Source organism: Diabrotica undecimpunctata, chromosome 8 (genome assembly GCF_040954645.1).
Source record: "Diabrotica undecimpunctata isolate CICGRU chromosome 8, icDiaUnde3, whole genome shotgun sequence".
In the NCBI taxonomy this organism is placed as follows: domain Eukaryota; kingdom Metazoa; phylum Arthropoda; class Insecta; order Coleoptera; family Chrysomelidae; genus Diabrotica; species Diabrotica undecimpunctata.
The window spans coordinates 85,355,891-85,371,281 of record NC_092810.1 but is presented as its reverse complement, the minus strand read 5'-3'; the positions used below and the strand labels follow the sequence as shown (position 1 = coordinate 85,371,281).

The 15,391-nt window shown below is 34.3% G+C and overlaps 1 protein-coding gene across 2 annotated transcripts in view; it reads left to right on the top strand.

Annotated features, from left to right (window-relative positions):
* Nost (Nostrin) overlaps positions 1-15,391 on the top strand; it is a 410,702-nt gene that overhangs the window by 378,093 nt on the left and 17,218 nt on the right. For both annotated transcript variants that reach the window (XM_072540547.1, XM_072540546.1), the window contains exons 5-8: positions 2,311-2,475; positions 7,909-7,981; positions 8,278-8,366; positions 9,470-9,605. In XM_072540547.1, coding sequence (XP_072396648.1) covers positions 2,311-2,475; positions 7,909-7,981; positions 8,278-8,366; positions 9,470-9,605 — 463 coding nt within the window. The remainder of the gene's footprint in view (positions 1-2,310; positions 2,476-7,908; positions 7,982-8,277; positions 8,367-9,469; positions 9,606-15,391) is intronic.

Genomic DNA, 15,391 nt, shown 5'->3' with positions numbered 1-15,391 from the left:
TTACGATATCATGTTTTGGCCGAACCAAGCAGTAGGTCATTTCTCAAGAGATACCCAAAAACCGGTTTTGACAACACCATATACCTTTTGTTCCCAAAAACGAATATGCTCCAAACTTACCGCAGGCACGTCCATTAGAGGATTTTTGGTCTTACTGTCTAGGAAGACTGTCTTTACTACTCTAGAAAGGTATGGAGGCTGTGAAGCCCAAGTTAAAAAACAATTAAGACGGCAAATTTACAAAAAATTAAAAAAAATTGATATGAATTCCGTTCATGGCCTCATGAGAGATATTCCAAGAAATTTGCGTCTGGTAGAGTAGAAAGGACCACTCTACATAATTCGATAGTACAGATTAGTTAAGTATTGAGTTATAATCTTATAATAACTGTTGGTATTTATATAATTTTTTTCATTAAAAAAACCGATAAATATTTTTTGACAAAACTTTTGGGACATAGGTAGGTTATAGAACTTTTTTAAACACTAGTTTGTGTGTCAATCAATTGTACTTCAATTTTACTACTTGGTTACTTAAGGTTTGCAGTAAATATTTTCTCTATCAATACAGATCAGGATAGAATGCAATCCATGTAAAAATGTTCTTAGACATATTTTAACCTAGCAAATTAAACACCTAAAAATTAATTTGAAATTATTCTCTTAATGGCCATTTAGCGATTGGAATCTAAGATAAGCAAAACATTTGTAAGATAAGTATTATTGATAAAAATCTTAAATTATCAGTAAAAAATGTAAAATGGTTATAATCCGGACTTAGTTATTGCATAAGATATGTGAATATTAAGCGGAGGTCTAAAATTAAACAATAAAATAAAATTATAATTTACACACATTATAATTTACATAACACAAATATAATTTTTACTAAATACAATTTTTTAAAGAAATATTCATAAATTTTTGAAGTTATACTTCTATACGCGCGCTCCACGTTGGAAATTTGTACGGGAGTGAATCGGTGAAATCATTACATATGTAAGATAATGAGTAAGAGAGAGACAGAAGATATATTTTCTCTCTCTTCCTCTCTCGAGAATAAAAATGTTCCTTTTGTATATATATTTAATATTATATATATATATATATATATATATATATATATATATATATATATATATATATTCTATATATATAATATAATATTTATTCATATTATTATTTATGTGATATGTTTTGTATTATTTATTAAATGTTCATAATTATTTTAGTCTTTTGTATTTCAAAATAATAATCTCAATAAATCACTGTATGACCGAGAACCATCAATTTTAAAATATGTTTGTGTCATGTCTAATTGGCAAATATTTTACGTGTTTGGTTCATACACTGGTGGATGTGAGTTCGAATCCCAATATGAATTTCCTTTTTTATTTTTGAAATATTTAAAAACACCACGTTAATTTTATTAAATATATTTAATGTACGCAAAAATGCTAAATTTCAAAATAAAACGAAAATTTACAACATAATCCGAGTTGTTGGTTTTTGAAGTTATACTTCTATACGCGCGTTCGACTTTGGAAATTTGCACGGGAGTGAATCGGAAATTTGCACGGAAGTAACAAGTCCCGTTAGGCATATTAAATTATAAATTAAAACTTGTAAATATCTCAAGAAAGTTCAAATGTGTACTTATATACACAACAAACAACAATTAAATATTATATTTGTCAATGTCAGATAAATTGACAGTTGTATCACCAATCAATATTTTTTTTATTAATATTTTTATTATGGTAATTTAAACATATGCGTAAGTAAGTTACGTATATTGTCATTTTTAAATACTTATGAATATTGCATTTTAATTGGTATTGTAATATTATATTGAATTATGTTGCAGTGTATTGTATTGTGTTTTTATATTAATAACAAAATTAATAATGAATTTTACTGCAGAGTATCTGTAAAAAAAAATTTTGCATTCAAGTCCTTTTATACATATATGAAAATAAAAATATATATTTTCATTAAAATATTGATTCAATCCTTCAGTTAGCTACTATACTCCTATTACAGGTCAAATGTTTATATACAGCAAACGATGCACCATATACCTGTATACCTAATTCTTTTTCGCTTTCTGCTCTCTTTTACCTATAGCATTACATATGTAATGATTGTGCAGATTGACTCCCATATAAATTGGTTCCGACGAACGCGTGTATAGAAGTATAACTTCTACTGGTAGTCCCACTGGACTACCACACCCGTTTTTTTTTTATTAAAAATACGTTAATTTTAATTCACAAATAGTTGTAATTGACTAAAATTTAATATTTTTAGGATAAGGAAACAGTCGGAGTCTTCGGTGGACAAGGCATCGAAGTTGTTGTCGGACTGGAGAGCTAGTGAGGCAAAAGGTAAAAAACATAGTCATTCTTGTGCCAGGGAAAATGAAAAACTGCAAGATGCTGCCGTTTTGGATACTACTAAATATGGAAAACAAACGTAAGTGTTTTCTACAGAGAATTTTCACAAAAGAGTATATTAATTTAATATCATTTCCATATTTTGTGAAGACGATTACTTCTGCGTTTCAAGCTATTGTACCGTTTTTAAATAAAACGAGCCGTTCGAATTTATATAAATATATTTATTTATAAGTTTACAGTTCGGTAATATCTTAACAACTCCACTCACTCATAACATCGTTACATATATATATACCAAAAAGTATTATTTTCAACGTTGAAAAGTCCCACCTCTAATTCGTTGTTTGACAAATGGACTTCTACAGCGCTCGATACATCGCGAAGGTTCTCGACGCAATTTCGAGATGCAACTGTTACATAGGCTATGCCAAAAGCATGTTCGTAACACTGCTCTCCTCTTAGATCTAAGCGTCCCGATCAGCAACTCTATATGTAGGCCCAGGATGGCGGAATTTTTAGGCCTCTCCAGCTCTGCATGACCCCCTTAAGAAGAAATAACAGTCTACTGACTTTGAAGGACACGATCTCTTTGGGTTAATGCAACACACAGTAATTCTTACGCCGGTTTCTCGGAAGATCACTTCAAGCATGCTTCTGACAATCTTCCAATCCAGATTATCTAGTGCATGGCCTATCTTGGTTAAAGCCAAATTCTTGATGTCATAATTGCACACGATTTTCTTCAAATTAGTTAGAGCACGCCATATATCCTCGTAGCCTGCCCTGTCTGTATACGACTTCCTGGTCACCATATACAGCAAAGATCAATGGCCATCTTCTAATCTCAGTACTCTTCCAACTTTAGGCTGTTGATTTTTTAACTCGTCTAAACGACCGAATTTCTTATAAAATACAGATGAGATTCCTTTAGTCATCTCAAGATCTTGGGCAACACAGTGGGCTAGAAAGACGTTATGCGGAACACTAAAAAGATCCTGCTGAACTTCTGTCGTCACGCCGAATCTAGCACTCTTTCTCTCTGCGTAATTTGACGTAAACTCATTAAAGCTTGATCGGTCATCTTTGATCTCATGTTGAAGGGTTCGTGCTTCTTCTGTTTCATTTGAGCTAGCATATGGTGCAAGACGATTTATGTGAACTACTTTTGGTTTACCTTTCGGCAACTTCGTAATTCGGTATATTACGTCATTTATTCTCTTTTTAATTTCATACGGAGCTTCCCATTGTCTTTGCAGTTTAGGAGACAAGCCTCGACGACGTTGTGGATTATAAAGCCAAACAAGATCACCTATCTTTCATCAAGATCTTTCATTCTGTCACTAGCTAACTGGATGTGTTGCCGGGCAAGTTCTTGAATGTTATTCATTCTTAACTTCAGGTGGTCGACATAATCTTCGCTTGCAACATGTTCTTCGGAAGGTCTGCAGCCAAACTCTAGGTCGCAGGGCAAACGAACTTCACGACCTAACATCAGACAAGTGGGAGTCTGGCCTGTAGTAGCGGCTGAGCGGTAGGCCATTAGGAATAAATGAATGTGCTAGTCCCAATCTATTTGATGTTCTAATACAACTTTGGACAGGTGTTTACCCATCGTTCAGTTCATCCTCTCGACCATTCCATCTGTTTGAGGATGCAGGGTTGTCGTTCTGGTCTTATTGACACCAATCAATTTACAAACGTTTTGAAAAAGGGTTGACTTGAAGCTTCGCCCTTGGTCGGAGTGGATCTCCAAGCGAACACCAAATCGGCTAAAGAACTCTTTAACAAGTACCTCTGCAACGGTAGCAGCTTCTTGATTTGGTATCGCATAGGCCTCGGTCCATTTTGTAAAATAATCCTGGTTACCAGAATACTGTACTGTTTCATGGGTGCCCTCTTTTTACCAACTGGACCATTACTGGTTGCACACAGTTCACATTTCCGGCACCATCTTCCTACATCATCTTTACAGTTCACCCAATAGAACCATTCTCGAACCTTTTGCAGTCTTCGTAATACAAAAGTGTCCACCTGATGCACCGTCATGCAACTGACGCAATACTTCTGACACTTTACTTTTAGGTACAATCAACTGAAGCTTAGTTTCTGTACCATCATCGTTCTCAAAGGTTCTATACAGAAGATCATCTTTCAGCACTAGGCAATTCCATTGGCTCCAGTAACACTTGACTTCTGGACTACATAAACTAATGTCTTGCCAAGAAGGTCTTTCACTTCGACGCATCCAATGGGAGTGAGACAGGGCTGCATAATTTCAACACTGATATTCAATCTGTACTCGGAGTACATTTTTGAAGAGGCTCTAAAAGATATTGATGAAGGCATCTCAATAAATGGAGTCAAGCTCAATAACCTGCGGTATGCAGATGATACAATAGTGTTTTCCAATACCATAGAAGGGCTGCAAAACTTAATGAACAAAATAACGGAAACAAGTAGAAAATATGCACTGGATATAAACACCAGCAAAACCAAGCTAATGATCATCAGCAAGGAAAACATAACTGGAGCAAATCTGTATGTGAACATAATTAATGAGTCGTGGGACAATACCCAAGAGATTAAATGTCGCATCGGAAAGGCAAAAAGTGCATTCTCGACTATGAGTTCTGTGTTCAAGAGCCATGACCTCATCCTAGACACAAAAATAAGGCTCCTTAAATGTTATGTGTACTCAGTGCTTCTGTACGGGGTAGAAACGTGGACGTTGAAGGCGGACACTCTATCAAAACTTCAGGCTTTTGAACTATGGTCATACAGAAGGATCCTGAAGATACCATGGACAAACAAAGTCACCAATGAAGAAGTACTGCGGAGGATGAACACAACTGCTAATTTGGTCAACATCGTAATGAGCCGTAAGCTGCAGTACTTGGGACATATAATGAGAAATCAAGGCAGATACGAGCTATTTCAATGCATTTTGCAAGGTAAAACCGAAGGAAAAAGGATCCCAGGACGAAGAAGAATATCCTGGCTTGCTAACCTGAGAGCATGGTATAGAAAGACCTCAACACAGCTATTTCGTATAGCAACCAACAAAATTATTATAGTCAGGATGATCGCCAACGTTCGGAACGGACAGGCACCCTAAGAAGAAGAAGTCTTCTTCTTAGGATGTAGCTGTTGAGGCTGCCATTGATCATTAATGACGGTGGTTCGTCTCACGGGGCAAAGTCGTTTTTTTAATTCAAGACAATGATTACGATTTGCACTGTATGGCCATCTTGACTGAGCCTCAGCATTTAAATGACTTTTTCCAACCCAGTATTCGATCTGTTCTAGCTTTCTGACTGTTGTATTATTTTCATGCAATTTACGACGAATGTGACCTACGTCGTTACCATTCCAATATCTGGGTTCACGTCTCTTCGGCATCATGTTACGAACTACTTTCCGTACGATTTCCTCCAGACGTTTATCGTTTTATACGTCGCTCTCTTCAGAGGTTCGTACTAGATATCTCCGTGAAGCTCGACTAGCTGTCTCGTGTTCCAAGGCAATGGCGAGCGCTTCATCTAAAACTTTCGGTCTTGCTAGTCGTAAAGCTTTCTGTAGTTCACTTCTCAACCCATTGATGAAGGTATCTACAGCAATTTCTTCCAATATGTTGTCTGGTGCCTCTGGATAGGCCAACAGCGCTATACGAGCAACATCTGCTTCAAATTCTTGCAAACTCTCACTGGCTCGTTGGATTCTACTTCTTCTACTTCTCTATTTGTACTTTGTTGACTTGTTGTAGATGGGCATCTCCGTAACGTTTGTCTAGTCGAGTGAACAAGGTCTGGTAACATTTTTCTTGACCCTTAGGAATCGATCTTAGGATATCCGCAGCATCACCTCGTAAAGCAGCAGTCAAGGAAATAGCTTTTTCTTGTTCTGTCCAATGATTGGCTGTCGCAATAGCTTCAAATTGTCTAAGGTATATGGACCAAGAGGACTTTCCATCAAATGGTGGCAATTTGAATCTCATATGATGTGTCGTTTCGACTCTAGGCGATTCTTCTTGCACTACCGGTTCTAAGGCTACTGTATTAACTGGTGTTAGCACTTTTGTATTGGTTATCATGCTCTCTAACTGTTTGATCTTCTCTTCTACTTTATCAAATCTTTTAGAAATTAGCTACTTCTTTAATAATTTGAGACGTTTCATCGAATCTTTTGGAAACGTTCTCGAATTTATCATCATTTTTTTTAGAAGATTCTTTAATTTTTTAGAAGTTTCTTCAATCATTTGTGAGACGTTTTCAAATTTAATATCCTTTTTTGTAGAAGTTTCTTCAATCATTTGCGACACATTTTTTATTTTCGTTAAAACTGCTTCTTTCACTAACTGGAACTGGGATGTCTCTGGGTTTTCTCCATTCTTGTTGAGGACAGTCTTCAGTCGTTCTTGGAGTATCTTCTTGGACCGCTGCAGTCTTCATCGCGTTCTTCGAGCTGCTCACGCAACTGTTTTACTGAAAGTTCTACTAGCAGCATCTTTGGTCAGGCTCACACGTACTTTTTTTTTAATGTTCTTTCGTACAAAGATCACTACTGAACTACGCGAATGTTCCCGACAATACTTTTCAAAAGTTCAAAAGTCTTTTTCAAAAGTCACTGCTGAATTTATTTTCAAATCTCACACCGGACACCAACTGTACCGTTTTTAAATAAAACGAGCTGTTCGAATTTATATAAATATATTTATTTATAAGTTTACAGTTCGGTAATATCTTAACAACTCCACTCACTGATAACATCGTTACATATATATATATATATATATATATATATATATATATATATATATCAAAGAAGTATTATTCTCTAATCTTCTGGGGTAGTCCCACCTCTAATTCGTTGTTTGACAAATGTATTTCTACAGCGCTCGATACATCGCGAAGGTTCTCGATGCTTATCGTGATTATCAGTCCACTAAAAATATAAAAAATAAAGAGTTGACGATTATTCTTCAAAAATTCTATATTTTTGTCTGAATATTTTTCCACACAAGACAACGTTTTAATCAGTATTGTCTTCATCTTTATCATTCGGAAGTTTAAACTTTTGTTATCGGTTCTGGCAGCAAACTTCGCTACAACTTTTAAAGGGGCGTCTTGCAACTCTTCTATCTTTTGGTTTATAATTTTCATTATTTGTCTAGTTAGTCGATTTTCATCCATTCTGTTTTTTTTTTGTTGTTTATATTTTGTTTTTTGTGATTTTATTGATTTGCGGTATTTTCATTGCTCCTTTATCAGTTTTGATTCGTTCAGCGTATGAGCACATCTAAAATAGTTCGGTTTTTCTCTCTAACGAATAATTAAATTATATTTTACATTTACAAAACGATTTCCGGATTGGAAATCAAAACTTCAAACCAAATAATGTAAAATGTAATTTTCATTACAATCAGTTAGGGTTTAATCCCATATAAATACATTTATTGTCGAAGAGTTGAGTATTACTATTGAAAAAAATTATAAGTTATTTTTTTTTTCAGGATTTCCAAAAGTTCTAGTCTAATTCATTTGGCTCAAATGAAACAACATTCCACAGATAAGGAAAACGCAAAAGTAAGTCTATCATCTAGAATCGCTTTCAGGGTAATAAAATTAGATATGTACTTTATTTAATGGGAATAAACCACGGGAATTTTAGCAATACCAACTATTTTTAAAGTTTCTTATTAATTTTATCTTATTCCACTACAAAAATTTTATCTTTGGTAAAAAATAAAGTTTTTTTTGTTTATTAGGTTCTCCTTTTTTAGGCACCAAATAGGCTACACATAAATATAACATACCTTAATGTGTCACACATGTAGATAATACGCGAGTTGCTCAATTTTATCATGATTAAATTGTTTCAGTTGGAAGGTAAAAAACGAAAAGCAGAAGATGCTGTGAAGAAGTCCGACATCGAGTATTATTCACTTTGCGTGAGAGCTGAGAGAGCAAGGTAACAATTATCAACGGTTATTTATTTATACATTTAAAACTTTGAGAACTTAAGAGAGTAAAGTATCTAGTAGTTAAAAATCATTAAAAATTAATAGTCAATTTGTCTTCAGACCCTTGTGAATCTTTTTAACTTAGGAAGTCGCCGTGAAAGTGTTAATATCAATACCACAAAATCCAAATTAATGACAATAGAAAAATACATGTAGGTCCAAATCTACTCGTGCTGAACGGTGCAGTCATTAAACGGGTAAAATATTTTAAATACTATGGGAGTGGACTAAACGCCAACAGGGACTCCAGAAAAATTTTCTCCAGAATTGAGATATCTCGCAATTTCTTCAGGTGTTTGTTTAAGGCATTACCTAGGTGAAACCTAGACTTTAAAGGCAAGAACAAAAAATATCGGGGAACAAAGTTATTAAGATATCGGGGACGGCACACACTACCAACGAGAAGGAGGTGCTTAAATGACGAATACAGAGAGGGAACTGGTAAACCAAATAACAATAAGAAAAACAGATTACGTTGATCATATCGTTAAAGGACCCAACTACTGTGACTCAATATTTAGGGATAAGTTGCAGAAAGATGATGGACTGTGATGGTTACATTACGAAAGACAAGGAACGGGTTTTACGTTAGATCAGAGGTGCTTAAATGACGAATTCAGAGAGGGAACTGGTAAACCAAATAACAATAAGAAAAACAGATTACGTTGATCATATCGTTAAAGGACCTAACTACTGTGACTCAATATTTAGGGATAAGTTGCAGAAAGATGATGGACTGTGATGGTTACAAGGAACGGGTTTTACGTTAGATCAGGCGGATGATCTATTTCGAGCGGCTGGTGATAAAGAATGATTTCATGATATTTTTGACATGGTGATAGTTAACAACAGAAAATGAACACGAAACGAGAAGAATAAATTAGTGAAGTCATTGAGCTAGCTGTATGTTTTGTTAAAGAATTAGTAAAATAATTCCTTTTTATATCTTAAGATAATTTCCCGTAACGTACTAGATTTTTAAATATTAGTGATATATGGATGTAATTTTTATTCAAAATTTATACATATACAAACTAATTTATCATTTCAGACTTGAATGGGAATCAGCAGTATTACGTGGTGCGAGTACCTTCCAGGCACTAGAAGAAGAACGCTTAAAAAACCTAAAATCTGTGCTTAGCTCTTACTTACATCATATCAGGGATTTGGGGCCCAGGTTAATTGAGGTAAAAAAATATTAACAGGATTTAGTTTTAACCTTGAGACCTAAACAAAATTGTTTTTAAGGGGTGTCATTAGTGTATTGTTTGATATTGGTATAGAAAAGTACATACAGTTTTACTTTGAAGACAGATATTTTGTGTTTCTAAAATACACAAAAACACTTTCAAAGGAGTCGTTTGTCTTCGTAGACATTGCCCTATATCTGTTATCATTCCAACAAATTACGGCAGCTAAGAAAGCCTGTTATCCGTTTTGGATATTCGGAGCTGCGCATTCAACTTAAGTTTCCTATCAATGATAACTCCAATGTTTTATTAAGAACTAAAGAATCCTTTTTGGTATCTAAATATCTGCCGCACTACATTATAGAGATATAGCATATATTCACAAGTCTCCAATATTAAATACTCGTAATCTGGTTATTCTTAAATAACTAGAAGAAATAGGATCCGATACGTAGATCTGTCGTAATGATAATTACTAAGATGATGATAATGATGAAATCTTATGTTTTCTAAGACAATGTCTGAGACATAGAAACTAACAACGAAGACGAACTCTTGCTAAAAATTTGTGAATATACATATATAGCACTGACGCAGACCCTGTCAATTTATGCAGCTTGACAATTTTACTCTACATTCTTAGTTTTCGGTTTTCAATTTGGACACCTTTCTCTTTAGGGTTCTATTCCCCTTTATTTAAATATCTATGTGTCGGTCGGTCTACTTGTTTTATTATCCTTCTGAGCTTTTATCAATTCATATTTCTGAAATGTCCCAACCTTATTAATTACTGTGCTTCAATTGGTTCGCATATCGTAGGCTTGTTCAATAATCTTATCATGTGGGCATCGGTTCAGGTTTGTTTTCTTCCCTGTATATGTAGTTTTCTTTTTGTAGTTGATTTAACACTAATGTTTCGTTTTTATATAGAGAAGCGTTGGCTTTAGCACTGTCACAAGTGTTGTGATTTTCTACCATACGAGCAACTATCTCTTTACAGCGGCTTCTATCCTGGGCTGCTCTCTTGGCCCCAGAAAATATCTTGCCACTGGCTTCCTGTACTTAATCTGTCCATTGAGTGGGTAAGCGACCTCTTCCTTTGCAACTTTAAATGTTTTCCAAAACTATAAGTCTCTCAAGATTATCATTACTTCTTGTTACAATATGTCTAAACAAGTTTAAGACTCCTAAGAGACAAATAAATGAGAGTCGAATCTGAATGTTAAGCTCTTAGAGGATTGAAAGATTTATTCTGTGTTCTGCTCATGAGTTGCGAAGTATTTTTCTTCAGTACCACATTCGAAGGCGTTATTTCTTTTGTTATCGTTCGATTTTATTGTCCATGATTCTGACCCATAACTGAATGTAGGAAAAATTAAGGTACTTGCCAATCTCATTTTGGTATCCTTCAACAAGGAGCGATCTTTCCCTAGTTTTAATGATCGACTCATAGCATTTTTGGCCATTCTTATTCTCTTACGTATTTCGGGTTCACAAGAGCCTGCATTACTAATATCGGTGCCTAGATAATTGAACTCGTTAACCATTTCAAACTGGCCCAAGGTTCCGGTTGTTTGCAGTGTATTTGAATTGACTATCATAATATTTGTTGCTTATTTATTGATGTTGAGAACACATCTATTGCTTTCGGTTTCCACTAGTTGTACCAGGTTTGACATTTCCTCTTCGGAGGCAGTTATTAGAGTTTTATGGTCTGTATTTCTAAGGTTTGGGATCTTTTTGCTGTTAGATTTGTCAAGTGCTTTTCTCATTATATATTCCCCACAGAATTTAAAGAGTCTTCGAGATATAATACATCCTTGGCGGATTTATGGTTTTCAACTCTTATTCTGTTTTTATTATTGTCATATAGGCTCTTCACCATAGCTGACAGATAATCAGAAACTCTTATCTCAGTAAAATGAATTTTTTACAAAACACTTAACTTTACACAGTCAAGAAAGTAGATAATCCTAGGAATTTTGAATTCTCGAGATTTTTTAATCTCTCACATATTGATCATTTGCTCCTTTGTGCACTTGCCCTTAACGAAGCATGCTTGTCCTTGTGGTATTTGTCTATTCAGGTATGTCTGCATGCCACATTTGATGATTCTCAATAGAATTTTACTTGGGTGTGAAATTAGTAAGATGGTTCGGTAGTTACATTTTGTAGTTGCACCTTTCTTATGAATTGGAGGAAATAGCGCAGTACACCAATCACCGGGATATTTAATGAGTCTCCATATCTGATTGCACAGTTTCCATATTAATTGGAGACCAGGTTCACCCATGTTCTGTAAAAGCGTGATATCATCATAACCAGGTGATTTATTTCTATGGAGTGTTACGGCTTCATCAATTTCAGATATTATGCTGTAATATGATTAATATTATACCATGCGGTCCATATGTATGGAATAAATTCATTTTTAGCGTTATTATGTACTATCTGAAAAAAAAACCTGAAAGGTCGATTTTTATTCTGAAATTGACAATTTACAGTATGAAAATATTATCCCCTTCCAGCACCCCCTTTGAATTAAAAGTACCCCCTCGACAATTTTAAATAACAAAGGGGGTCGTGTGGCACCTTGTTAGAAAGGGATTTTAGCCCTCTGTTCAGCAATATAAAGGTTTTTGAGTTTGTGCAATCATAACTGAGAAAATTGATTTTTACAATTAAATTAAATGTTCAACTTGACCACCATTATTCACTTCTCGACAATATCCGAGGCGACTTTGGAATTTCGTACAACGTTTTGTATGACCTCGGGGGTTATTTTGTTAGTTTCTTCCGTTATCCTAACTTTTAAATCAGCAATATTGCCTGGTATATTAAAATATACTTTAGAAATAATCAGGTATTTTCGTATTTGTTCTGCTAAACATTAGGTAAAAAACTTTGAAGATAATAAAATATTAGTCAAAAAGCCAAATAAACAATTGATATGAATGTAGTAGGCTGCTATCATTTAGGTATTTGAAGTTACTAAAAGACAGCAGTATAATATTTGTGCGCGTATTAAATTTAATTATGGCTCATTTGTCCGAGACTCAAAGAATTGGCATTTGCATGATTCGTTTTGGTAATAAAACAAGAACTCCAAAGGAGGTTTGTGAAATGTTTAATAATAAATACCCTGGTCAGCAAGTTTCGCAGTCTACAGTTAGAAAAATTGAAAAGAAGTTTCGTTATACTGGACATGTAAAAAATATTGAAAAACACGGTAGAAATGTTAAATTTACTGATGAAAAAAAGTTAGATGTACTTCTGGAGATTGAGGAAAATCCGCATAAGACAACTCGAAAACTAACCGTCGTCAATGATGTAAGTAAATCACCTATTTTGAGAGTTTTTCATAAAGAAAAATACCACCCTTACAAAGTTCAGTTGGTTCAGGAGTTAAATGAAGATAATCCCGGTAGAAGGCAAGATTTCTGTGACATGATGATGGGCAGAATGAACGCAGATTTGCAGTTCATAAACAAAATAGTTTTTTCTGATTAAGCAACGCTTCATTTAAACGGAACGGTTAACAAACTCAGAGAAAATCCTCACTGGGTGTGTGAGACTCACGCAATATCCTAAAAAAAATAACATTTGGGCTGGTATCATTAACAATAAAATTATTTGTCCTTATTTTTTTGAAGGCACAGTTGATGGTGAGGTATATCTAGATTTTTTGATTAACTTTTTAGTGCCGAAGATTTTTCCTGATGTAAATCATCCAAATGAGATAGATCGATCTATTTCATACCAACAAGACAGAGCTCTTCCGCATTTTGCACGTATAGTTAGAAATTATTTAAACGAGGTTTTTCCCAATAGGTGGATTGGAAGACGTGGAACTATCGAATGATCGGCTAGATCCCCGATTTGACTCCTCTCGATTACTTCTTATGGGGTTATTTAAAATCTAGAGTCTATTTTAATAGACCAAACAGTATTGCTGATTTAAAAGTTAGGATAACGGAAGGAATTAACAAAATAACCCCCTAGGTCGTACAAAATGTTGTGCGAAAATTCCAAAATCGTCTCGGCGATTTTCAAGAAGTGAATGGTGCTTATTTTGAACATTTAATTTATGAAGTTAAACGTGTCGATAGCAGTTAAAGTAAATTGTATACTCAAGCTTAATCAAGCCATTCAGAGCGATGCTGGGAATATTTATATTCCACTATGCATCAACAATTTACCCATATAAATTACCATCATTCTTGTACTCATTGCGTCGAGTAAGGACGATAAATATACGAAGACGGTTGCGTTTCGATTTAATTTAAGTCTCTTACCACTCCCTAACACGTGTTTCTGGGTCTACCCGTCATCAGAGAGAGTTTGTAAGAAGACTACTCAAAACGCACCGACTACTCTGGCAATTATAGGAAAAACAATTACCAAAGTATACTACTAAAGACCTCTAGTGAGGAAATATGAAGTTAAATGTGTCGATAGCAATTAAAGTAAATTGTATACCCAAGGTAAGAGACTTAAATTAAATCGAAACGCAACCGTCTTCGTATATTTATCGCCCTTACTCGACGCAATAAGTACAAGAATGATGGTAATTTATATGGGTAAATTGTTGATGCATAGTGGAATATAAATATTCCCAGCATCGCTCTGAATGGCTTGATTAAGCTTGGGTATACAATTTACTTTAATTGCTATCGACACATTTAACTTCATATTTCCTCACTAGAGGTCTCTAGTAGCATACTTTGGTAATTGTTTTTCCTATAATTGCCAGAGTAGTCGGTGCGTTTTGAGTAGCCTTCTTACAAACTCTCTCTGATGACGGGTAGACCCAGAAACACGGGTTAGGGAGTGGTAAGAGACTTAAATTAAATCGAAACGCAACCGTCTTCGTATATTTATCGTCCTTACTCGACGCAATGAGTACAAGAATGATGTTAATTTATATGGGTAAATTGTTGATGCATAGTGGAATATAAATATTCCCAGCATCGCTCTGAATGGCTTGATTAAGCTTGGGTATACAATTTACTTTAATTGCTATCGACACATTTAACTTCATATTTCCTCACTAGAGATCTCTAGTAGCATACTTTGGTAATTGTTTTTCCTATAATTGCCAGAGTAGTCGGTGCGTTTTGAGTAGTCTTCTTACAAACTCTCTCTGATGATGGGTAGACCCAGAAACACGTGTTAGGGTGTGGTAAGAGACTTAAATTAAATCGAAACGCAACCGTCTTCGTACATTTAATTTAATTGAAAATTACATTGAAAAATACATTCTAAATATTATGTGACATTATTATTTCCATTTAACCTAAAGTTTTGTGATAGAGACATTATCAAAATTTTACATTTTAAAAATCAATTTTCTCAGTTATGATTGCACCAAACTTAAAAAACTTTATATTTCTAAACAAAGGACTAAAATCCCTTTCTAATAAATTTATATATAATAAATAATATTATTTATTATATATAAATTCTTATAATTCAAAGGGGGTGCTGGAAAGGGATAATATTTTCATACTGTAAATTGTTAATTTAAGAATAAAAATCGACCTGTTTCATGTTTTTTTTTAGATAGTACATAATAACGCCAAAAATGAATTTATTCCATACATATGGACCTCATGGTATATACAAAGTGGCTCAAAAGTCTGAAAACGACCAATTATCTCGTAAATTGTTAGTCATAATTTTACAAAATTTGAGGTACACCTATTTTGGGATACGAAGATTCCATGTTTGATATTTGCAATGTTGCCAGATTTGCCGTTTTTCTTATATTATTAGTAAATTTG